Source organism: Leopardus geoffroyi, chromosome C1, assembly GCF_018350155.1.
Source record: "Leopardus geoffroyi isolate Oge1 chromosome C1, O.geoffroyi_Oge1_pat1.0, whole genome shotgun sequence".
NCBI classification, from domain to species: Eukaryota; Metazoa; Chordata; class Mammalia; order Carnivora; family Felidae; genus Leopardus; species Leopardus geoffroyi.
The window spans coordinates 50,265,046-50,292,410 of NC_059328.1; the positions used below are offsets into that span (position 1 = coordinate 50,265,046).

At 38.7% G+C, this 27,365-nt stretch overlaps 1 protein-coding gene across 11 annotated transcripts in view; it reads left to right on the plus strand.

Moving 5' to 3' along the window:
- NFIA (nuclear factor I A) overlaps nucleotides 1–27,365 on the plus strand; it is a 377,934-nt gene that overhangs the window by 273,176 nt on the left and 77,393 nt on the right. For 6 of the 11 annotated variants that reach the window (XM_045477613.1, XM_045477616.1, XM_045477610.1 and 3 more), the window contains exon 7: nucleotides 23,759–23,887. In XM_045477613.1, coding sequence (XP_045333569.1) covers nucleotides 23,759–23,887 — 129 coding nt within the window. Of the gene's footprint in view, nucleotides 1–23,758; nucleotides 23,888–23,939; nucleotides 23,945–26,158; nucleotides 26,213–27,365 lie in introns of all 11 variants that reach the window. The other 5 variants (XM_045477608.1, XM_045477606.1, XM_045477609.1 and 2 more) reach the window with 2 other exon arrangements.

Below are 27,365 nucleotides of genomic sequence, written 5' to 3' on the forward strand. Positions count from 1 at the left end.
TTCTGACCTCCTGGGATAGTCTAGTCTTGGCTCTGGAGTCTTGAGAGGAATAGTTTGGATAGCAGGAACCTTTTGAAACCTTAATCAATGTCTAACCTCCACATGAACAAGGGAGAGTCTTCTCCAGTGCCTTCCTCAATCTGCAAAGTCAGATGAATCAAGAGGTTAGAGTGTGGGCTTTGGAATAGATAGACAGAATGTAATCCTGGCTCTAGCTCCTGCTGGCTGTGGGATTATGGGCAAATGGCCTAACCTCTCTGAGCATAAATGTTCCCATTTCTTTATTTTGTCAATAATAATAGTGGTTTCAGTGCTCTTGAGAATTAAATAAGGTAACATGTATGACCCATCTAAGAATTATACATAGCACAGAGTAAGTTTAAAACAAAATGCTTTCTGATCGTTCTCCCCCACCTATGCCTCAGAGTGATTCCTTGCAAGAGCAGACAAGCACCAAGGAGATTTCTGAGCCCACCCTTTGGTCTTCAGATCTTAACTTCTGTCTCTCCTCCCTGCCGTGTTAAAAAGGAGTCCTCAGAGGCAATAGCATGAGGGAGATTTGGGGGTTGATGGAACTGTCCTGTATCCTGATTGTGGTGGTGGGTTCAGTAATCCATGTATACGTGTGTTTATGTTCACAGAAACGTACACCTTCCACCCCCCACCCCTGCAGTTTTATTGTATGATAATCGAAAACAGAACAAGACCGAACAAGACCTCGGGCCCCATTGGACGAGTCCTTTATTTCACTCCCCTTACTAAAAGGCAGAAATTTCACTTGGCCTTTCTTCTACCTAGCAGGCTCACTCACTTATTCAGCCATCCTCATAGGGAGCTTTCTGTGGATGAGACATCGCCTGGTTCTTGGAACTCCGGGGTGAATGGGAAGGCTGTGGCTTTTGCTTTCAAGGAATTCATGATTGGGGGTCGGAAACCTGCTTAGGGAGATCATTACATGGTGATATGGCAAGTAGGGAGATGGGGACATTAGTTTCCTTTTTCTCATTGTTTCTAATTATTACCAACACAGCACTCAGGGTGTGGTGGACCGTCTGTCAAGGTGCAGCTTCGTGCCACACTTAGCCCATGCCAGTTCACTGGAAGTGGCTAAGAAATAAGCCCAGGCTGGGCACCAGGGTATCTCAGTCTGTTGAGCATCTGACTCTTGATTTTGGCTTAGGTCATGATCCTGGGGATGTGGGATTGAGCCCCACGTTGGGCTCTGCCCCAAGCATGGAGCCTGCTTAAGATTCTTCTTCCCTCTGCCCCTCTCCCTGGCTCACACATGCTCTCTCTCTCAAAAAAAAAAAAAAAAAAGAAAAAAAAAAACCCAGGCCTAAATGAAAATGCTGACTGCTGACTGCTCATTGCCACTAATGGCATCATCAGCAAGACCTCAGGATAGTGCCAATGAAAAGTTTATGTGCTATTAAAAAATTAAAAGATGTACAACTTCTTTGAACCCTTTTTAAAAGGCTAATTAGAGTCCTATCCAGTTCACCTGCTTCAGTGAAAATCAGAATCAAAATAGATAGGTTTGGTACATTGTGTTTGAGTGTTGTACTAATGCAGTTTTATACATATTGAAGCTGCTTTGCTGTGTTGATATACATGAAGCTCCCCCACCATGAGACTGTTCTCTGGGTCCTTAAGTACATTTTTGGGGAGCCTATTGGGGGCAGAGAGGCAGGTACTTTGACCTAGTGACTCTTGTTTTTAGAGTAATTCTATTCCTGTTTGCACCTTGTGATTTAAATGATCATAAATTTTAACATCTGAATGCCTGTATCCTTCACAGTTATTAAATAATGGAAGTTTAATGGCTGGATTATTTTGGGGTAATGATACTATATATGTAGCATAATAGAGAAATCCCCCACAATTATAGTATATTCTTGGATTGGTGCTCCATTCTCTATCCCTGTTTCATTACAGAAAAATGCAGTTTCATGGTATATGTGTTGGGAGTGGGGCAGGGGGGAGGACAGTGGATACGTTTATATGTGGCCATATTCAGCATAGAAAGTCATAATTGAAACAGGGCCTGAGGGGACATTAAAACTCAACCAAAGGATGTTGTACATGTTCGTGGTGACTTTGGTGTCATTAACTCACACCATCCATTTTAAATGGATAATTTATGCTGCCAGATGGTCCTTTTTGGGGATTTTCCATCTAGCCCAATCCCCTTTTTGGCACAGAGAACACCCTTATGTTGTTCCCACACTGATCCGGGCCTGCATAGCTTTTCCCCAGGGGTACAGTTCATTGAGTAGGAGGCTTTTAGTGGTTCACTCATGTAAATTACCTTCAGAACATGTTGGGAGTTATGTATATCTGAATGCACCGGCAGAATCTTGGTTACCTACATTGGAGATAATTCTCTAAAACAAATACTAAAAGATACTTTCTTTTTGCCTCAGAGGTGACACAGGAAGCAAGGCCTGTCCTTACTCCTCACTCAGAGAGCTTTGCATCTGTTTACCTGCCCTCAAATGCTTTTTTAGAACTCCCGGCCAAAAGAGGGCCGAAGGTTGCCAGAGGAGACAAATTTCCTTGAGCAACAGGAAGGCTTTGGAAAGTAAAACAAACCAGACATGCAGTAAATTACATGGGCTCTTTCAAATGTCTTTTGTAGTATCCTGTTCCCCATTAGTTTATCTCAGCACTTTTAGCGCACAGCTCTTATTATCTGGGAAGAAGGGCATAGGAGATGAAAGATGATGTTAGTTTAAGAACATCAGACAACCTCAAGCTGACTTTTGCTTCTCTTACAATGCTACATTTGTTCCCTCCACTTAGTTTCATTTCCCAGTTATCTCAAAACTGGGTTAGATTCGAAGCTTTGAAGCTAATCATGCACTGATGAAATGAGTCCTATGAAATTCTATCAAGCAAAAACTCACATACCATCAACTCTTGTTTATCTGTACAAATGAAAAATTGCAGAGAAACTGATAATGCACATAAATAGGAAGGAAACCAACAGGCAGGCGCCTACATTGAATCAGACACTGTGCACAGTGCTTTTGGATATATGGTAAAAATTATAGTTAGCGATTGTATGAGTACCTAGTGTTTATCAGGTGTTTTATTTAATTACTCTAAATTATGCAAGATAGAATGATCTTGCCTCTGTATAGATGAAAACGGAATTATAAAAGGATAAGTGGGGCACCTGGGTGGCTCAGTCGGCTCAGCATCCATCTCTTGATTTCGGCTCAGGTCATGCTCTCACAGTTCCTGAAATTGAGTCCCGCATTGAGCTCCTCGCTGACAGCATAGAGCCTGCTTGGGATTCTCTCTCTTCTTCTCTTTCTGCCCCTCCCCAGCTCATGCACATGCACTTGCACTCTCTCTCTCTCTGTCTCTAAATAAATAAATAAATAAATAAATAAATAAATAAATAAATAAAAGAATGAATGAATGAATAAGTGACTTGCCTAGGGCCATACAGATAGCAAACCTGTGGATACAGGATCCAAATTTCAACCTAAATCTAAGTTCAGAGTTTAAGTTTTGTCTTCTGTGCTCAGTAACCCCTTTTACCATAATGTTTATGCTTATAATTTAAGGTCTCATGTCCTGGGCTTGTATTGAAATTAAAACCATAATAATAAAAAACAAAAAACTCATCAGAAAGACCTAAAAAGTCCCCCACTTTCCTTACCCCAAGCCCTTGTCATACAACTGAAACCAGAGAAGGAATGTGGGTTATGAAATACTCAAAGGACACAATAGATGAGCAAATAGTATTAACTGTTAACAGAGTAAAATATCATTTTTCCCATAAAATCCAATCATATTCAACATCCTGATCTTTCTTCAAATAATATCTCACTGGAGGGGCCCCCAGTGATCTAAATAGTTGCTGTTTCTCTTCCATCGTTTTATAATTTGTTCCCTACTATTTTTCCTCTCCATACCACTGTCCATTGCTGCTGTGTTCTGTCTCTAGAATGTACACTCCATGAGCAGTGGGACTCAGTGAGTATTTCCCACTGCTATATTCCCAGCATCCGTATAGCATCTGACACGTAATAGGTACTCAGTAAATATTGATTGATTGAATGAACGGAGCCTATAAAGCTCCATTGGGGTGTTGTCAATAAACCTGAAAACAGAATTTGCCACCAGTAATCCTCCTAGAATTGATATTTACTATATTCTCAATCTGTAGACCGTTAGTCACATCCAGATACTAACAAGTAAGCAGAACAGTCTCTGAGCCTCAAGCATGGGCCCCATGGACAGGTAATAGTGTGCCAGACTTTATTACAGATACCCTTGCCTTCAAGGGTATTCCTTTAAGTGAATCAAACCTTTATTTTTTTAAGATAGTACTTTATTTTTTTTAAGATAATTCTTTTTAAGATAATTCAGTGTTACAAGTTTTATAACAAGAACCACAATAGTGAATTTTTATAGAATATTTTATGTAACCACCCTGGTTTATGTCTGATATTTTTCAGATTTCCATATCAAAGTTTCTCTTACACAAGTATGAGGAACACCCATATGAGACACTATATCGTATGAGGTATAACCTAGCTACTCAAAGTGTGGTCAGAGGACTGGCAACATGGCAACATCACCTGAGAACTTATTAAAAATAAAGAATTTTATGGGGTGCCTGGGTGGCTCAGTCGGTTGAGCGTCCGACTTCGGCTCAGGTCACAATCTCACAGCTCGTGAGTTCGAGCCCCGCGTCGGGCTCTGTGCTGACAGCTCAGAGCCTGGAGCCTGCTTCTGCTTCTGTGTCTCCCTCTCTCTCTGCCCCTAACCCACCTACATTCTGTCTCTATCTCTCTCAAAAATCAATAAACATTAAAAAAAAATTTCTTTAAATAAAGAATTTTAGGCCCTACCCAGAGCAACTGAATTTTAATAGCTGATGATGTTTATCTGGGTGATGTTTATATGTGTTAGGAATTGAAAAGCACTCACACAGACCCCTCCCTTGACTGTTCCCTGTGAACAGTGGTGACTATTTTCACCACTCAGTCTTTGTCTAGAGGCACCCTGAACTTTCCATGTTGTACTCCCCAACCTTCCTCCCTATTTTAAATAGGAATGCCTTTAACATTTTTCTAGATAGATAAAAATCTAACCTCTTTTAAAACATATCAGAGAAGGTAGTACCCTCATGCAATGATTCATGCAGTGTTTAGATACCTCACTGCAAGAAAGAACGTTCGCCTTCTCTCTCATCTTCCTCCACTTTAAGTGCACGAAGAATGGTTGATTGGTATAATTCAAGTCAAACCAAGTCATTGAATACTAAGTGCCGACCGGGTGCAGTTATGGAGTACATACAAAGACAACTCCATCAAGTCCCTGTTTTTATGGGCACATCAAATGTCCTCACTTGTCAGTCACTGTCTGTGAGATGAGAGCTGTTGTTTCTGCCCCGTCTCTGTCACAGAGTTACCACGGTCAATGAGGTAATGAATTTGAACTTGAACATTCCAAGTGCCAAAGTCCTTTTTTAAAGTTAATGTTCTCTAATCATGCGAAGTATCATTGAGATTGTACTCAGCTGATGGTAGGTGAAAACAGGCAGGGTTAAATCCTGTAGAAGTAAAAGAAGGCAGTTGTTCAATCTGACTGGAGAATTAAGGACACTTTCCTCAAACGGCGGCCATGGAACGAGGTTTCACTTGGAACCCAGATGAGAAACATTCAGATACTTGAACGTGGGACTTGGTATTTCGCAGCCTTTCATCTATTAGTATATATAAATGTAAGTGCTCTTTCTGCCTCTTTCTTCCTAAGTTGCAAGGCAGCTTTGTGGTTGTCCTATGACCCTTCTCAGGTTCTGTGTCACCCAGAGTGACTCATTGAAGGGTCCAGTGCACTTCACAGATTCCTGAGGGCCACCACTTACTGTGCTTAGGACCACACCTGCATCAAGCATATGCATTTCAGTGTAGTTGCAGCAGAAGTTAAGATCAATTTCTGTTGCGAAAAAACATGAAATTATGGGACTTTTCAGTGAAATCTAGTACTGTGCCTGAAAACAGGAGTAAGAGGCTCCTTCAATTTTCTCCTGTAGAAAATGTTCAGAAATAGCATGGCCTTCAATTATATTGGGATTGCAAAACCTTGCTAACAGACACAATTGCATTAGCCACGTTGTTGGACGTTCTACACAGTTCAGTGAAACATTTGTAAGTCAAATTTGATAAATAGTAAGTTTAATTGTAGTTATTTTCATAAAATCTTTCAGTGATAAACTTCTTTCAGAGATAAACTTCTTCCCAAAGACTAAGTAGTCTTCATTTTTGAAGGTCAAAATCAAGCACTGCAGTAATATGTGGTCTGTTCTTACCATAATTATTAAGTAAAGAAATACATTTTTTAAAGGCATTTGTGGAAGAATGGCTTCGTAAACATCTGGTCAACCCCTAGCCTGGGAGCTTTAGAACCAGAGTTCAGTGTCACCGCTACTGCCAGCACAGTTGCATTTTTCAGACTTCTGTTCATTCGTTGTAACTTTAAATACCACACGTTAGGTTCACTTGGATTCCCAACTCTGCTGGTCCTAATTTGACTGCCAGCCGTCATCCATCAATTGTAAGAGTGGGGGAAGTTTACCAACTTAAACTTGTAGTTGAGACACATAAGGAGGAGGCCTATTATCAGTGCCAATAAAAAGGCAGCAGGCTGGTAGCAGTAGTACATTGATCACAGACACTCCACTGCACTAGCATATATTAGGGACAGTGATTAAATCTCCCACAGTCTCCTGCCGTAATAAGAATAGTCACTGTTACAGAACACTGCCATAGGATCAATGTCTTGGCTTTTCTTCTGCATTTATGGAGCAGTGGGGAAGCATCATTCTGCAGCAACATTTTCTTCCATTATCCCTTGAGTATTGGCACCTGCTCGTTAGAGATGGGTACACCAGGGAACACTGGTAGAGTAGCAAGGGGGCTGTTCTTTAGTGACCCTCCTTTATCAGAGAAATTTCATCCAAACAAGGGGTTATGACAGGAAAGCTATATTACACAGTAGCACTCTAACCACCCTTCCAAAATGTCCTTACTTTTTTTTTTTTTTTTTATCAAGGCTGTTTTTATTTTTTAAGGCCAAATAAAGGGCCCAAAATAACCTATTGTAATCGGGAGTCCAAAAGGTTACCTATAAAAAGAAAAGAAATACTCTTCCCACATATACATAAATGTATCATATACGAGGAAGCACAGTAAAAAAAAAAAAATTACTGTTGTTTTCCTGAAGCCCAGTATAGTACGTGGCACAGGGTACCCATTCAATCAATATCCGTTGAATAAATAAACGATAAGATGGAGGCCACGCATGTCTGATCTCGCCCTTTGCGCAGGGTGAAGTGCTCTGGAGGCAGAGTGCCGCGTAGGTTTGTTGTACGAAGGAGTGAAGCTTCACTTGTATCCGAGAACCCAGATGCACAATTTTGTGAATACAGAGGCTCCCAGGAAAACAGATGCTGCATTTCAGCTGGGCTTGTCTGAGTAAATAAATTATCCAGATCTCCAAATTTTTAATTTCATGTTTGAAATTGAGGCTGTGTAAACATTCCAGAAAGAAGGAAGAAAGAGATGTAGCTTATACCTTGGGTGTGTGTGTGTGTGTGTGTGTGTGTGTGTGTGTGTGTGTGTGTGTGAAATCTTCTGCCCTGCCCTGTTCCTGTCTCCATCTTCAGCACAGCCCCAGTGGCCTCTGTTAGCAAAGTGCTGGCTCATCATGTGGCCTTATTTAGCATGTAGTAAGGAGGAACCGTAAAGCAAATTTTATTCCAGCCACAACAATCTTCACAGGCTCGCTGAGGAGGGAGAAAATAAGAGTGAAATAGAATGCGTTGCAAAGAGGAAAGAGTACAAATTAAGAATCAAAACTCTACAATTCTTGTATTCTGCCATGAACCCAACCCGCCTGGGAATTTTAGCCGAGTACTTCTCTGAATTTTCATTTCCTCCTATGTAAACAACTGGGGGCAGGGGAACAGCTTAGCCTGCATGATTTGTAAGTTTGAAATGATCAGCTGAGATGATAATAGAAGTAGGGACTGCCATTTATGAAGCACCAGCTGTGTGCAAGGTTCTGTGCATGGCACCAGACATATTTTTAACATACGTAAAGTAGACATAATAAACCATAAAGCTTTATACAAATCCTATATATCTTTTTGTTCCGGTAAATACTTTGAAAACTCTGAAGTGCTGTATGAGTTTAAGATACAAGCATTCCTCAGTTGTTTGTGCTCCCCTTTATTGTACTTCTCAGATATTGTGTTTTTAACAAATTGAAGGTTTGTTGCAATTCTGTGTCAAGCAAGTCTCTTGGCATCATTTTTCCAGTAGCATTTGCTCACTTCATGTCTCTGTGTCATATTTTGGTAATTCTTGCAATATTGCAAGCTTTTTCATCACTATTATATTTGATATGGTGATCTGTGATCAGTGGTTATGTTGTAGGAAGCTCCGATGATGGTTAGCATAGAAATAAGGTATTTTTATTTTAAAGTTTATTACTTATTTTGAGAGAGGGAGAGCATGAACAGGGAACAGGCAGAGAGAGAGGGAGAGATAGAATCCCAAGCAGGCTCTGGGCTGTCAGCATGGAGCATGACACAGGACTGAAACCCACGAACCATGAGATCACGACCTGAGCCGAAACTGAGAGTCAATCGCTGACTTAGCCACTCCGGTGCCCCAGTAATAAAATATTTTTAAATTAAGTTATGTACATTGTTTTTTTAGACATAATGCCACTACCCACTTAGTAGACTATCGTATAGTGTAAATATAACTCTTGTATGCACTGGGAAACCAAAAAATTCATTTGATTTGCTTTATTGCAATCTTTGCTTTATTGTGGTAGTCTGGAACCGAACCTGCATTATCTCCAAGGTACACCTGTAGTCACATGCTCTACCACTGAGCTGTACCCCCTCTCTGAGGCATGCCTGTACGTGAAATTAAGTTGAAAACATATTGCACATATCTGTGTCTTTTTTATGCAAAGCACTATGCAAGGTGATACAGGGAAAAATAAACAAACAACCCAAGATAGACCTTGCCCTCAAACTGCTTACAGCCAGCGAAGGAAGGAGGGGTAACTGTTTAAACAAGTATCCAGTGGCTACAATACAAGGCAAGAATAGGTTGATTTATGCAGGGTAGGAGTTTATTCATTGGCTTGGGCCACAGTCCTCCACTCTGTCAACCATTCCATTATTAAAGGAGCATCAGTAAATGCTAGTCCCTTCATAATACAAGTCTTATCTTTCTTTATCTCTAAAAAGCATGCAGAAAACCAGTGTGCTAGAAACCTCTCAGGAAATACACAGATCTTTCTGCACCCATGGACTCAAATCTCCCCTTCCTGAAAAAAGAGTGTTCTGATTTATGGGTAATGAAATTGGGCAGAATCTATGCAAATGTTTACTTAGAGGAAACACAATTATTCTGAATTAACATTCAATTCACCAAGGGGAAGAATAATCAGAAAGTATAGTTGGAAGAGAAGAAACAAAAGAGATAGGTATTCATAGGTAACTAGATAGATAGCAGATCAGACTTACCTAAGAGTTCACTGTGCTGGTTTTCCTGTATCTAATACATTTTATTTATCTAATAAACATTATTAGATATTTGTAGAACTCAAACAGAAGGTGGTTTTAAACTCTGATATAAAGAGAAAAAATTCTTCAGTGTTCTTACTTCGTCTGTTCTTTGAACATAATGTAGATATTTCATAGACTCAAATAGTACCACAATTTGATTAACAATGAAAGGTAAATTAACCTGTATTTTGTCATTAGAATGCTGCTGGAATTTTAAATATGTGTTTTATAAGTAATAGCCACTGTTTATTGAGTGCTTACTATGGGCCAGATATTGTTCTAAGACATATATATTTTTAATTTGTAAAAAATGATACAGGTCAGTAATAAGTCTGTTTTCAGACTTACTTCCATTTCTCATATGTTTTTTATACTTTTCCCACATACTGAGTATTCTATTTAAATGTTAAATAATCAAATACAACACCATCGGTCTATCTAGGAATAAAGTTATCTTTTTTTTGGCATCAGTGTCTTTACTTTATTAAAGACACTGATACTCCAGAATAGTATCACCATACTCCAGAATAGGGGCTTTATGTGGGGATTAGAGGAGAGAGGAAAGAAAGAAACCCTCCTGCCCACACAGATCTCAAGAGTCCATAGCTTTTCTGCCTGTGCTACATGGCAGTTTCTGATGAGGTTGTCCACATCCCAATTGCTTTCCTACTCAGCAGAGGATTACAATAATGTCTATTTATCCAACTCGATCCAAACAAGGATTTCAAATACATCATAAACTCATCAATTAATCAAAGATATGGCACCCATTTCAAGATGAGAGATGATGGGTGAATTACATCCCACAAGATTACGAGAAATGCTCACATTGACATAGTAAATCAGGGGCTGTCCCCTGATGGATTCCTGAACAACACAACAAGTCCTAAAATGGAGAGGGTTCTCTCCAGCGCTGAATCACAAAGTGTGTCTCTCAAATAGGAGACTTCAGGAATCAAAAAGTCACTTTATTTCATAGCATCATTTAACCTTGATGAACAATTAAACTGCCATAGAAACACTGAATCTTTTGAAATACAGTTAATTGGCTTGTGTCTTCAGAGAAAAGTATTACTGACCTCCCTTTATTAACAATTGAAAGCCCCTCTGAAACTTCTGGATTTAAAATACTGGGTTACTCTGGTTCTTGGTTCTCTGGTCTATTTAGAGTGAGAACTCTGTGTTGTGATCCGGTTCCTTCAGCCCACTGTGGAGAGCGGGCTTTACAGACAGCTGTGAATGTGTGGTAGTCATTCAGATACTACTGCAGCTCTTCCGGGTTTTAATGTGGTCCGAACATCTCATTGCCCTTCATTTTGAAGAAACATTGCTGTCTTTAGCGGTTGTATGTAATGAGATGTAGTTAAAATTTTCATTTGCATCGCTGGAAATGCACTCAGACCATTAGGAAGTCAAGGAATGACAACCCAATATCCATTTCTAATCTGAAGTGTCCTCTGTAATACCAGATTACTCCGCCTTGTTGGGTATCCCAACCCAGAAATCACTTCACTGTGATCAGCTTCCAAGATTAATGAATTCTAGTATACCAAGATTACTTACGACTCAATGCCAGTCGGGATTTGCCATCTGCCTTTCAGCCATTTCATGAACCCAACTGAAGAGAGGGTTTATCAAAATGGCTGTGCAACGTCTCCTGTGTTTTAACACTCTTTAGGGACTGATATACGCAGCTCTTCGTGTTCTTATGTCAAAATACATATGTAAGGATTAAAAGTAGTATGGGTTGCATAAGAGTGCTTTTCAGGGCCAGTTATTCTTTGATATTTATCACTTCATAGTGGTGACACCTGCTTCTAATTTTAAGAGTTCTCTTTTTCAGTGGGTGATTTTTTTTTTTCTTTTCAGAAAAGAAATCTTATCCTCAAAAGACTTAACTGGTAATTTTTCTCCTTTTGATGTGCTTGATATTTTTATGAGTTTGTCCATCAGCATTGAAGCCTTAACATGCCTTTAGGTAAAAAAAAAAAAAAAAAAAAAATCTTTATAATACATAATCATTATATTGGGTTACATAAATTTATGTCCTGGCCACACATTTGGAGACTTTTCCAGAGATATAGTTTGTTTTAAATGTCATTATCTGCCACTTGGACTAGTTTACAGTTGTCTTAAATTGACAAAGCCATAGAAACAAACTCTGCCTTGTGGGAGCAGTTCAGCAACTTACATTCAGTACACAAATTTGGTTATTGTTTTTTACGTGCAGGGACACAGTTGCTGACAACTGTCATTTGAGATTGGAAAGTGGAAGGGAAAAAAAGAAAGGACCCTCATTTTGTCTCTTTAGACACATATGGAAATAGTCCTTTGGTTTGACAATAGCCAGCCCACTTGTAGAGCCCAACATGGTTTGCTTTTCAGTTTTTATCTTGTGTAAAGACCTTTTCCTAATAGATGCTGGGTAAAGTTAATTACACGAGTAGAAAAAGCTGCAAAAGATGGTATATTGCTAGAAGCCCTTTCTGATTGGCCTGTGGGGAGTTGTCTGTATAAAATTGGATCCTTGTGTTGGGATCCAAAAAAAAAAAAAAAGGCGTGAATATGAAGGAGAAGCGCTAAATCATGACTCCAGAGAGAATGTCGGCCACGAGCAGTTTTTAGTTTAAGTGAAAACCAAACTTTAGGATTTGGACAAATAAGACAAGGAGAAAAAAGCGTGAATCATTAGCTTCCATATAAAAGCATTATGGTGATCACCAAACTTAAATAAGGTTCTCTACAAAGGCTGTGACTGAATGGAACGAACTCCTTGACTTAATTGATATGAAAAACTGTGCCAAGTATTTACCCTTAGTGTCAGCTAAGTAATTTTTAATAAAATATTTCCAAGATATGAAGACAGTTAAGAAAACAGCACGGTTTTTAATAATTGCACTCCTAAGTAAACGGATCTATCATTACGTTGTCACAAAGAATGACAGTGAGCAGAAACATCCTGCTAATCCCTCTCAGATAAGTGTTCAGTGTAATTAGACAGACGCTGTCTCTTGTGTTGAGTGTAGCATTAATCAGGAGAAGTGCAACTTTACACAGAAAAATTTTTTTTTCCTGAAATGTCATTGTTAAAAAAAAAAAAGACTATTTTGTCAGATATTTTGGAAAATGATTTATGTAGTTGTGTATAGTTATTTCCCTTTTTAATTTTAATTTTTTTGTTTTAATGGTGTTTAATCAGAGCGTGGTCCTTTTGCATCCACAAAGCTGCATTTGAGATTCGTGGTTCATTCTGTTTTACATAATGAGCATAACTTGCAGTGTTTTTAAGCTTTGAAATGACCTTGTGGCTCATCTGTCTAAAATGAAGGCATAACTCTTGGAAAGAGAGGTTTTCCTTATAAAGAAAGGGCCAGGAGTTTTCTGCATTAAATAAGAGCTCAAAAGAGAATCTCTTTCTGTGAAAAATTCCATGTTAAAATGATGAAATGTGTTGCCCCCTTCCAGCATCCACAGGCATTGCCTTTAAAAAAAAGGAAAAAAAAGTTTCCTTTTGCTGTGTAGCGTCCTGCTTGAACTATGAACTACTGCATAGTTATAAAGTCCTATCAGTTCAGCTCCTTACACAGCTCTGTCTTCCCAGTTTCTCGACAACTCAAACGCCTTTGATGGCAAAGAATAGGGTTATTGAAGGATGGTGGGCAGATTTCACTAAGTAACAGGTGGAGGTCAAAGTAGTTTATTTGCGGGGATGAACACAGTACAGAGATGAAAAATCAAATGCTTTGCCATAATAAGGTTTAGCAGGAAAATGCTGACTACACTAAGCTTAGATTCTAGCTGACAGAACCTTTTCTAGTGTTCATTACTTGATTTCACACTTCAAGCAATTTGAAGAGGCCTAAAATTATATTTCTTTTTTCCTCTATGAAATGTTCCAGTCAGTTTCAAATTTTACCTTAAGTAAAGTGATGGGTGTTCTGCTCGCATCCAAGGAACGCAGGGATGAATAGATCCCCGGTGCAGGCTTATCCCAAACATGGAACATCACAGACGACATCTCTAAAATTAAATTTTACCAGTACGACCCTTAAACTCCAAGCTTTTGATCATGTTCTGACTGACAAAATCAGTGAGCATATTTTAATAAACACTTAACTTCACATCACCGAAACTGGTATTCTAGATAGAGAAAACTACCTATAAAGATGTTCACCAAGCTTGAGCACTGGTTTATCCCCAGCCTGTTGGCAATGGGGAGGAGAGGGCTACTGATCCTTCGTCCCCCCCACCCACCACCACAATATGTAATTCTGTATTTGCATAGTACCTATGTTTTACTTTTGTAACTTACAAAAGGGCTAAACATGCTGAAAAAATATAAAAGTAAGATTTACCCCTTATACAACAATAGGACCAAAAAACTGAAAAATTATTTGGTGGCATGTAAACCAGGGCTGTCTAATAGAACTTTCTGCAGTGATGCAAATGTTCTACATCTGCACTGTCCAGTACTGTAACAACTAGTCAAATACGGCTTTTGAGCACTTGAAATGTGGCTGTGCTGAGCAACTGAATTTTTAAATTCATTTCACTTTAATTAATTTAAATTTAAGTAGTCACATGTGGCTAGTAGCTACCATATTGGATAGGGCAGATATGAACCAAACATATGTATGATTGAGTTTTTTACTTTTCAGCTGGGTATCTAGGCAGGATGAATAAAACATTATGCTATGCTATACTATATTTATTTTTCATGCAAAGGAAATTACTTGGTTTTCTCAGTAATTTCTTGTTTATTCTCAGTCCTCTGTGAATATGTGTGATTGCTGTGTTGAGCCAAAATCAATCCTTCCCTAAACACATGGAGGATGGGATAGAGGCAAGAGAGAATGGATAGGGAATCTCCAACTTGTAAATATTAGGAGCATGAAGTACAATTTTTAAACTTCAGTCCTGACACTGGGGTGTCTGTACTTATCCTGAAAGGAGAGGAAATCCCCTAAAAAATCAGGGAACTTTATTGTTGGCCCAGGAACCAGATCTTTACATGACATTTTCCTTGTGTCTATTCTTTACTCTCTCGGGTTGTAAATTTTCACTCACAAATGAACATTTGGAATACATTAGAGAACTCATCATTTCTTTTCTCCTGAATAATCCATATAATTTTTACTCCATTCTCCCATTTTAAAAAATTGAAGAAATCACTTGTATGCAAGCCTTTTAAATTACCTGAACTTCTTTATGATGTGGTAATTCTTTGGGGGGTCCTTTCTGCTCATCTGAAATGGTTGCGTATAGAGTAAGAAGGATGAACCTCAGAAGCTGTATTAACTCCCATTTTATTCTCCCCATCATAAAAATGATTTTAAAACGTTTCTATTCACTGAAAAAGGGTAAAAGTCAAAATAGTCTGAATGTTTTACCTTTTTTATTGTTGAGTGTGTTAATCATAATAAATTACATTGGAATGAACCATAATGGATTTTATCATTAAGACACAAATCTAAGACGAGTGCAGGATCTTGAACTACTCCCCGTAGCACACAGCATGTGTTTCTACCCAGAGGAACAGAATGGCCCTTTAACTGTGGGATTAATCTGTGCAATTACAGCCTTTATTTAGCATCACGGTTGACGATCATCTCCATCACAAGGTACAGATGAGATGGTCCTAGAAAGGTCCTGTTCTTGCCTGTGTAGCAGCTGCTTATGGAGTGCTGTGTTCTCTCCAGCTGGAAGAGGTGAAGCCAAGCATAAATTTGCTGGTGGTAGATGACTTGTAAAATATGGTACGGGTACTATTCAACTTTCATCCTGAGCCTGAGAAATGACACTGATGCCTTCAGTCCAACAGATGTGACTGGGGTACCCATTGCCCACACTTCCACCAGGAGGTGCAGGGGAATCTGAATGGCCAGCGGTGAAGAAAACAGCCACAGTAGCAGTTAGCATGCCATTTAGGCTGTAGAACAATATATAAGTATCCTTAATGAGCTCTGTTTTAAACGAGCTCGTGATTAGTCTGAATTAGGAAGATAGATAAATGATCAGAACTTATTTCAGGAGGAGGCGCCTTGGTGGAGCAGGGCACCGGAAGCGGAAAGAGTTCTCTCCTGCTGGGTTCAGATCCCGGCTTGGAGTAGTGACTGTGGCTTCTCGCCTTCTTCGGGACTTCCTTCCCTCAGCTGTCCTCTTTCTGAGTCTTTGCTTTCTGTCCGTCTCCTGGACTGTTCCTACTGGTAGGCAAGCATGCTTCACTGCCTCCCATCTTCAAGAAGCTCTGCCTTGCTTCCCTGCATCTCCTTAGAGCTAATACTCTAGTTTCTGCTTCCCTCCAAAGGCTGATTTCACAAAGAGTTGACTATGCCCATTTCCTCTGCTTCATCATTCCTGATTTTGTAAAACATTCTAACCTGTGTTCCGTGGGCCTTACTCCCCTGGAGCTCATTTATTCTCATTACACGTGATCTCTCAATAGCATTTGATTGACTCCATCGTAACCTTCTCCTTGAAATGGTTTCCATAAAACTTTGCTTTCCTAGGAGTTAAATGACTCTGCTAAGTTGCCTATTTTGATCCTGACTTTAGTAGTTTAGGGGCCTCCCTTGTTGTCAAGACTTACTGAATTCTAGACAATTGTGTGTGTTAGACTCTACCTCTGGTTTAGGTAGTATTTACTGCATTATAACACAGAGAAGGTTTGGAAGGTACCAGTCTCAAAAAAGAATTTTGGTCTTTCTTATGTTTGTAGGAGGCTTTATAAAGGAAGCAACTTGTTGAATAGGCAAGAGACCTATTGTAAATATTAAATGTATGTATTTACTCTTTTACAATTTAACATCTTTGGATCATTATGTTCTTCTAAGACTGTGATATTTATTTCTTGGAGATTCTGTTTTAGAATTACTGATAATAAGGGCATGTGTGTGGCTCATTCGGTTAAGCTTCTGACTTTGGCTCAGGTCATGGTCTCCCAGTTCATGAGTTTGAGCCCTGTGTCGGGCTCTGTGCTGATAGCTCAGAGCCTAGAGCATGTTTCGGATTCTGTGCTTCCCTCTCTCTCTCTGTCCCTCCCTACTCACACTCTGTCTCTCTCTTTCAAAAATATATAAACATTAAAATTTTTTTAATTAAAAAAATTTTTTTAAAGAATTCCTGGTAATAAATGCAGTATGTTTAATAAAATCCTAACTAATCCCTACTAATGCCAAGAAAAACCTTTGGTATAGAAGATACAATGATTCTTAGTATATTTCAGATTCTTTTTTATTTTTTGCATGTTCTTTTGCAGTTGATACAACCTTCCTTTGAGTTTTTTCTCTGCATAACCAAATTAGAAACTTCAACTATAAATATACTTTATTGACTTAAATAGGACACTGTTTTTATAATATACAAGGGAAACTATATGAGGGTAGTGTGATGTATTACAAAACATACAAGTTTCAGAACAAGAGAGACCTGACTCTGAAATACCACTTAATAGCTGTATGATCTTGAACAAGTTGCTTGACATATCTTGGTATCTAGTTTCTGCATTATTAAGTTATAAGTAGGCAGGATATTAATACCTAAAGTGGAAGCATGAAATACATGATTACATGGTACATTAATACATGAAAATACAAGCATTTGAGATGTTTGTAAATACATGGTACATAGTAGGTACTCCATAATTTGTAGATTTTACTATTTATCTGTTTTGGGGAAATGATAAATATAAGAGGTTTGACGACCATCTCCTTAGCTGCCTCCCAGCCCTCTTGAGGCCACTAGATGGATGAGGCTTCCAGTAGTCTTTAGGTCTGGTATAGTAATTGCTCTGCTAAAGCAGTAGTAAAGATAGGTCATTGGGAATTAGATGAAGGCAATGATCTGGAGAATATAGAAAGTCAAACGTGAACAGCCAAACTTGCAACATTTTGTAGTCCTCTCTAACCTGCTTAAATATTGGATTTTAAAACAAAAGTGCAGAGTCTACTTGTTTCCAGCATTCTTCCCAAACAGATTGCGACTATAAATGAACATTACTGAAAATTTTCTGTTCTTGACTTTGATAGTTTGAAGAAAGAAATACATGCCAGTTAAATCTTCCCTGACAACTTGAATTACAGCACCCCCAACTCCTACAACAGATGAGATAAGGTCCTGCTGTCCTGAGCAGCATTACCAGGGATAATTTTCACAGGACAATGAATTTTTGATAAGTCCTCCAACAAATCCAGAATGTTGTTCCATTGTTTCTGGAATAGTTCTAGTCTATTGTGTGATCTCTCCCTTCTCCCCCTGCTTCCCATTAGTATTGTACCTACATTGATGCCTAAAAATCCCCTTTAAGAAGCTTCCTTAAGCAAAGAACAGCATTATGCTTCCTTCTCATTCCTGTAGGACTTGCTTCATAATTTTCCCTATAAAGTTCTTAGTCAAAGTGTTTAGTAAATCTCATAATTTGGGAGAGAGAGGGAGTTGAAATTAATTATGTGTTTTTTTCCCTGTGTCTTATTTTTACTTTTTGTAACATCAAGTTATAGAAAAACTTACCAAAAAAAAAAAAAACCCTTGATTTTTTATGAGACCCCAAGAATTATTTTTGAGTTGATTTTCATGTCATTTGATCTGATTTTGTTATTAGTATGTTTTTTTAAGAATCAGAGGGAAATAGAAATTTTCCAAAGTGTTTATGCCTTTGGAAATAACCACTTATTTGCCTCTTTGCTACATGCAGAGATGTCTTAACTGTTTTCTCTGGGTGAGTGTAGACTAGTGGAAAACCACACTACCTAGGATGCATTTGCTAAAAATCATGGAAGCTTCTGGAATTCTAGAGAGTAATTAGTGCATAGTCAGCATCTTTAATGCACACATTTCTAGGATGGACTGTAGTCTCATATTTGAATATCATCTTAGTTTGCTATTGCTGTATAACAAATTACCACAAATACAGTTTAAAAAAAAACACATTTATTACCTGACAGCTTCCATGGGTCAAGAGTCTGGACACAGCTTAGGTTGTCCCTCATCTCAGGGTCTCACATGGCTGCAATCAACATTTCATCCAGACTACATTCCTTTCTGGAGCTCTGAGTTCTCTTGCAAACTCTCATGATTATTGGGAGAATTTAGTTCCTTATAGCTTTACGACTAAGGTTCCACCTTTCTTAGAGCTGGCTATCAGCCAGGGGCCTTGCTTAGCATCTAGAGGTCCCTGCAGTTCCTTGCCATGTGGCCCCCTCACAGGCTCTTTCCCCTGGTGGCAGCTTACTTCTTCAAAGCCAGCAGGAGAACCTCTCTGACCTCTATTCTAGTCCCTCTGTTACAGGGTTTACCTGATTAGGTCAGGCCCACCCAGAATAATAATCCTTTACTTAATTCAAAGTCACCTGATTAGGGACCATAATTACATCTGCAAAAGTCCCTTCACCTTTGCAATACAACAACCTGATCACAAGAATAGCATCGATCATATTCACAGGTACTGCCCACATTCAACTGGAGATTACATTAGTATGTACCCCAGGGGCCAAGAGGCATGGGGCAATCTTAGAAATCTGACCACCACAAATATTAATGATAACTGTAATGGAATCTTTGCAGGTACTGTTTTTGGCCTGTACTTTCAAAGTTTTCTTGTTGGGCTTCTCACTGCCTTCAAGGATAGAGTCACTGAATGACTAGAATTTCATGCTTGCCTGTGTCCTCTGGACACTGAAATGACTCAGGTAGCTTAGGAAAATGGCAAAGTGAGAGAAATCTGGAAAGTCTGGTGAATAGTGAACTAATGACAAGCCAAAATGCTTCTTGAAATCCATCTTCTATTTTCTTTACCACCATTGGGGTTTTTATGGCAATCAATAGGAGAAAATGTTCCATTTAAACACACCATTCTGGGGGCGCCTGGGTGGCGCAGTCGGTTAAGCGTCCGACTTCAGCCAGGTCACAATCTCGCGGTCCGTGAGTTCGAGCCCCGTGTCAGGCTCTGGGCTGATGGCTCAGAGCCTGGAGCCTGTTTCCGATTCTGTGTCTCCCTCTCTCTCTGCCCCTCCCCCGTTCATGCTCTGTCTCTCTCTGTCCCAAAAATAAATAAACGTTGAAAAAAATAAATAAATAAATAAATAAACACACCATTCTGCTCAATTTCTGCTTCTTGTTCTATAAACTTCTTTATTTTACATATTGAAAAGAACTTTGAAATAATATTTTGTTTGTTCCAGGAAAAGGGCAGTATTATTTTATAATCCTTTTTAAAAAATCTGAGAGTGAGGGAGGCAAACCATAAGAGACTCTTAAATACTGAGAACAAACTGAGGGTTGATGGGGGGTGAGGGACAGGGGAAAGTGAATGATGGACATTGAGGAGGGCACTTGTTGGGATGAGCACTGGGTGTTGTATGGAAACCAATTTGACAATAAATTATATTTAATATGAAACAAAAAAAATCTGATACTTTTTTTTAGACTTTTTTTAAATTTTATTAGTTTTTTTAAATTTGCATCCAAATTAGTTAGCATATAGTGCAACAATGATTTCAGGAGTAGATTCCTTAGTGCCCCTTACCCATTTAGCCCATCCGCCCTCCCACCCTCACCTCCAGTAACCCTCAGTTTGTTCTCCATATTTATGAGTCTCTTCTGTTTTATTCCCCCCCCCTGTTTTTGTATTATGTTTGTTTCCCTTCCTTATGTTTATCTGTTTTGTCTCTTAAAGTCCTCATATGAGTAAAGTCGTACGATATTTGTCTTTCTCTGCCTAATTTCACTTAGTATCATACCCTCCAGTTCCATCCACGTAGTTGCAAATGGCAAGATTTCATTCTTTTTGATTGCTGTGTAATACTGCATTGTGTGTGTGTGTGTGTGTGTGTGTATACACACCATATATATATGGTGTGTGTGTGTGTATATATATATATATATATATATATATATATATACACATACCATATAAAGATGTGGTATATATATATATATATATCTTTATCCATTCATCCATCAATGGACATTTGGGCTCTTTCTATACTTTGGCTATTGTTGATAGTGCTGCTATAAAAATGGGGGTGCATGTGTCCCTTCAAAACAGCACACCTGTATCCCTTGGATAAATGCCTAGTAGTGCAATTGCTAAGTCATAGGGTAGTTCTAATTTTAGTTTTTTGAGGAACCTCCATACTTTTTTCCAGAGTGGCTGCACCAGCTTGCATTCTGAAAAAAATCTGATACTTCTAAAAAATACATTGAAATTAAAGTTTTGATTTATTAAGAAAAAGCCAGTCAGTCATTAATCCTTACAGTAATTGCATAACAATTGTGCATAGCTAATTGGTAAAAGAAATTCTAACAAGAAGCTTATTTTTAATCTATGGGGCAGAAACTAAACTTGATTTCGAAAATATAAGTCAGGATTAATGTTCTCTCACTTTTAACATAAAGTAGTTTACTACCATTTTGAAATTTTATCCTGTCAATTGAGTATACGAAGCAAATTAACCAAAACATACATTATGCATATGGAGAAAATATTAAAGTATATAATAAGGAAATGTGCTCGATACAAGTCTTTAAAAATTGAAAACACAAAGTAATTTTGAGATTCATGACAGCCTTAGGGATCATATTACTTGACTGCGATAAATTTAGAAGATTATACATAGTTTGGCTTCTTCTTGCGTGCAGACAGTATTTCTTTTCTCTTTAACTCTTTCAAAAAAAGATTCCAATTTTGCTGTTTTTGAGTCCATTTACCAACTTAATCATTCTTTATGCTTGTTATTCTCTAAATTTTACCTATATTCATTCCCCTTTTTAAAAGACTAAACGTACATGGTGGATTTAAGTCGTGTCAATATTTCTGCAGTATTTAGAATGGCATGGGATGGGACACGTGAACTTTTCAAAGAAATGATAACTTTTCCTTGAGTCCAATCATTTGCTTTCTTATGTAAGGTTAGTTCAGATACTGCATTTCATCAGTGATTCCATTGTCTGAAAAAAATCCTGCCATCTTAAAAGTTTTGACATTTTCATTTTCTGTTCTCTTTCTGTTTCGTGACACATAATTCAGGCATTTGACTGATTTTAAATCAGTGGACTGGTTGACAGCCTAAAAATGTGTTTTGCACAGGAGAGGCTTAAATGAATCGAGAAGTTTGTTGACATTTGGGTAACTTTGTATTTCTTCCCTTTAATTTTTTAATTTGAAATCTCCTTTCTAATGTAATTATGTGATTATACCTTAGGCTAGGTTACTTGGCATGAATGTTGATCCAAAACCTCAACCCATCATAATGATGTTAAGATATTGGTATGGTGTGATTTTGGTTACTGATTCAAAGAGCAAAGAAACATAGCTAAAGTTGCTTCGTGACCCACTTTTTCATTCAAATCACATAGATACTGATCTGGAATGGATGGGATCTAGATTGGTAGTGTGAAGTTCTAGATTGGTGAACTTGTTTCACACACAAGTTGGTGTGAAATCACACACCACTTCATATTGTCTTTCCATTGCACCACACAGATATGCTCACCAACTTGCAATTTCTTTCTTTCTTGGGGTCACACTCCCTAGTTTTACTAGGCCCCCACACATCAATGAGTAAAGCCACAGATAAAGCTGCAACCGTTACAAGTAGTGTAAATATCTTTTCAGGCCACTTGCTGTGTCCTAGACCCTCTGTTGAATATCCTGAAAACGGAAGAGGCAAAACAGACATGGTCTCCATCCTTATAGAATCTGTAGTCACACTCGGAGCTTGTGTGGTAGAACCTTATTAAGGAAATCTGTGATCGGAAATAACAAGGACACATTTATATACAGGCCGAACTAAGTTTTGGAACAAATCTATACCTACAAAGTGCTTGGCACAGTGCATTGTAGTCAGTAACTACTCAATAACAGGTACATGCTAATATCATTATTACTTTTATATCCTATTTTTCCAGCTCACCCAATAATTCTCTGGTCATAGAATACAACACATATAGACATACGTAAGCAAAGGAGATCTGATTCTTTTGACACGAGTACAGACCAGTTTTGAGCTGCAAATTTAAGAGAGCCCAAATTTGTCCTGTGATGTGGAGACAAGAAGTCATTTCCTTTATTTTTATATCCAAGTTTTCATTGTTTTAATTGGCACCCTACCAAACTGATAGATGCCTCCAGTTGTGTATGTCAGCATGGTTGCCGAGAACATTACAAACTCAGTAATTACAAGAGACTATTTTCCCATTATTTTCTTCCCGAAACATTTTCTATGCTGGAAATGTTATGAAAACCTCAGAAACTATAGTAAAACTACTATTTTTAAAAACAAGTTTTTATTGTATTTTCTTAACATAAAAGTGTAATATACGTTCATCATAGAAAAAACAAGTAAGCAAAAAGAGGCAATGAAAATCACCCAGATACAACACACAGAGAGAACTACTGTTAGAGTTTATGTGTATTTCCTTCCAGCTCTTTCTCTGTACATAGAAATATATTTTTAAATGGCATCATAGCACAACATCCTATTTTATTGCTTTCCATGTCTTTATTCCATGTCATTAATTATCTTGCCATGTCATTCTTTTACAGTATTATTTCCTTGGGTTCTATCATATTTATTTAACCAGTTTCAATTGTTAGGAGGCATTTAAGGAGTTTTTACTTATATCTTTTCTTTCTTTTTTCTACTATAAATGATCCATCAGATGAACAACTAACTGAGTTGCCATTGTTGAGGGTTTTTTTTTTTTTTTTTTTAATGTTACAATAGCTGAATTATTTAAAATGTGGAGAAAGGGCCTTGGTGCTTAAGGAAGGTACCTGGCAAGATGAAGTGACTGCAGATGAGGTCTTCATGTGCCTTCGAGAGCCTTCTTCCTCAAGGGTCCCAGGAGCCACAGGCATATAAAAACTCTCAAGCGACACTGGAAAGTGGCCCTCTGTAATTAGAAAGATCAATAATGCCAAAATGGACTGCGATTTAGTAAAATAAGTTGAAATCAGTTATAGTCGGATTTATCAGGGAACCATTTTGTCACCTGTTTTGTTCCCATGACAAATTCAAAGCAATTCGGAACCAGTTTTGCGCTCACAGGTGGATTTCTTTTTTTAATTCTTTCAGTTTTATCTTTTAGGTTGTACAAGCTGTCGTGCCATGAATTAAAGTGTGCTTATCACTCCATCCTTCTTGCCAGGAATGCCATCTCCAACCACACTGAAGAAGTCGGAGAAGTCTGGTTTCAGCAGCCCCTCCCCTTCGCAGACCTCCTCCCTGGGAACAGCATTCACACAGCATCACCGACCTGTCATTACAGGACCCAGAGGTGAGCTGCTCCACGGGCTCCCTTGGTCGCGCTTAGATCATGGCCTCGGGAGCAAGGGTAGCAAAGTGAGAGACAAGGAGGCCTCTCCCAGAATGCTCCTGAGGGCAGTGAGTGTTCCAATTTCTCATCCTTGGGAACAGCTTTGGCACCAAAGCCTTGATCCGTACCTAAGGCCAAAAAGGGACCAAAACCTCTCGTTACCGGAGGGATATTGCAGAGAGGTGGGAGGTAATTGGAACCGAACCAAAATCAAATCTGTCCTACAGGTTGTACAAAAGGACTGTGTGTGTGTGTGTGGGTGTGTGGGGTGTGTGTGTGTGTGGGGGGGGGTTAGGTGAGTGTATTTTCCTGTAGTTAGTTACCTGTTTGCATGTAATAAGCTGTTTTTCATTCTCTCATCCCTGCTGATTCCCTTTCCTTAAAACCTGATTTCAATATGTGGCATTTTGCATTGAGATTGTTTGCATCACGGTGTTGACGAGCAGTCTTCACTCACTCCTTTTGAAGTGGTAGATAGTTTGTCTGGTTTTCATTGCAATGTTTTCATTATTTTTGTCCCGTGTGCTTTTAAGTTTATTATTAAAATGTGTCCACAAGAAATATGATTTGTATTTCGCATTAAAGACAAGCTTTAAACCTCAAGAGAATGTCAGCAAATCACTTAACTCGATCTTATTGCAAGATGAAAATATTTATTAGTTTGTTTATGAAACTCCCCACAGTAGGAGTATGAATAACTGTAACCACGTTTACTTTCTTCCACCAGATCATCACTTAGGTAGGTCTGTGATCTACCAGCTGGTGTTATAAAACAGCCTAGAAAGTTACGGTCTCTTGTCTACCTTAACATACACCTGGGGAAACTGATATTTCTTGCATTAATCTCAAAGTGAGACCCACAAATCTGAATCCCTTTATGAATACTCTGGGTGCATCTCAGGGAAGTATGGAAGTTGAGAGGGCCGGCCAGCGCACACGTGCAGAAATCACATTGAAGAAAACAAGTATTTGGACTATTTCGTGAAGCAATTACTATATTTACAATTATGAAAACGTACATGCTCCATCTTTAAACATGTGATCTTGATAGAATTTTCTCAAGATTTCTTATTATTTTCAATTGTGTGGTGTGCATGCGTGTGTGTGTGTGTATGTGTGTGTGTGTGTGTGTGTGTGTTATAATTAGAAAGGCAACATACGTATTTTTTTCTGACTTGAAAACCTTACATCTGAGTTGGATTATACAGTCCCAAAATGAGTCTGTTTAAATGGGGGTAGTATTATGATATTATCCTCACAGTCATTAAGCATCTCAACTGTGGTGGAAAATAAAAGATATGAAGTCCTTTTAGTCAGAAGATTTTTGGTCTCATGGAGATAAGGCATGTGATGTTTCTTATCTTTTTTATGGTCATTCTAAATGCTAAATGAATGTTAAAAGTAGAAATTTCTGCAGGAACTCAGAGGAGGGGACTATGGAATTTCATTCATTCATTCAACAACAGTTCCCTGAGTGCCTGTCATGGGAGTTCAGTGGTTCCTGTCCTCATAAAGCATACAGTCTAGGGCAGAGAGAGACACAAGGAAATAAGCATTCAGAAGATAATGTGGAACATGCTATTACCACTTTTTACCTAATAAAGAGATTTCAAAATATAGATAGCATTGAAGTCAAATCTTAAACAGGTGCTTATGTGAATGGAAGGCATTCCAAGCAGAGGAAAGATTCATGGTGTAGCAAAGTAATAAGGATTGGGAAGAATAATATGGCAGCAATTAGGATAGCTGGGTAAGGTGCCTCTTTGCCTTTCCACTTATCTTGTGGATTTTTTAATGTCCTCACCAGTAAAATGGGCCAATACTATTGTTGAAAGAACTTTTCCTCCCAGCCGCCTATGCTTATGTAGAAACACGATAAGACAGTATTTGTAGAGACTCTTTGAGGAGCATAAAGCAATGTGCATATATTACCATTTATCCAGTAAATATTGAGTGCCTTCTATGTGTCTTGCCTTAAAGCTGTAGTTCTACAATTATTAAAACAATTCTACTGTTTACCTGTGAGTGCCAAGATTGGGAGCTTCTTCATGCTACATACTTAAACATATTTGCTGAAACAGCCCATGCTGGGTTGAACCAGAGTGGACCTCCCTAGCCTTCAGAACAATGAGCTTTTTTGATCTTATATTCATAGCGTGAACAGTGTTTATGAGGAAAAGAGACACCTAGTTTAAGAATTATGAAATACCAAAGATTCTTTGTTTTCACCAGAATTCAAGATGGTTCCCAGTATCCTCGGTTCTCCTTTCTGGAAAATCTACTCAGGTACCCATTCTTATTGCACCCTGCCCCCCCTTAGTGGTCTGGTAAAGGGAATTGGAATAACGTAGATGAAACTCTTTAGTGGTGTTGTTGTGGCAAGAATCTGAGTGGAGATGGGCTAACACGAGACGTTTGGGGGCTAAGATATTTTTTAGGGTTGGCATTGAGCGTCTGGCTGTCTGAGAAATATTTGCTGCAGGTGCCATATTGTCCTTTATTCTTCTCTGAACCAGTTGGAAAGCTAATGCTTGGAATGGGATCACAGGATTAAAAGTTGATATTTTAGGAAGATGAGGCCAAACTGAAAGAGAGAGTCTGACCGAACGAGCCAGCGTGGAATAAATGTGACGTGTACATAAAGGAGACTTCAACCTCACATGTTCCTTTTATTGTAAAGAGTTGCCATAACCCAAATCAGTAAATCATTATAGAGAATCCAGACAGACAGCAGAACTTCAAAGGGCCTGGAAGAAGAGAAAGGGTCCTAGAGCACAGGGATGGGGGAAGGGGGTGGGGTTGTTTACTGCACCCTTGCTCAGAATCACATGATGTATTCACCTCTGGGTAGGACTCAGATTGCAAGGATTCTGCTGCCTTCTTTAAAACTTTCTTAAAATACCTTGACTAGACAAACCCCAGTTCATAAACAATAACTGTGTGACATATCTCAGTGCTCAGGCCAGAGGTGATATTTTAACAGAGCAACAGCAAAGCAAGGTCACCGTGCTTAAAAAACAGTGGCCCTATTTTTGACTACAGATATAAGCCACATTTGGAAATTTGGTGGCCAGTTGTTACAAAGGAAACCTCTCTTTGGAAGTTCAAAGCAAGTGCAGAAAAATAGGACCGTGAGGGAGGCAGCATTGTATAGTGGGTAAGCATAAAGGTGTGGGGGTCAAACGGACCAGTGTCTGAATCCTGTCTCCACCACTTTTACCAACCGTGTCAACCTGGTACAGTGCTTTACTTCTCTGAGTCATAGATTCCTCCTCTATAAATTGGAGATGGTAATCTCTGCCTCAAGAGAATCATGTTGTCTCGGGAGCAAATGAAATCATGTGTTTGCAGTTGTTTGCCCAGTATCTGGAAATAGAGCGTGTACTCAAGTCATACAAAGAGTTCAATCACCCATTTTCACCCAGGCTTTGAAAATTTT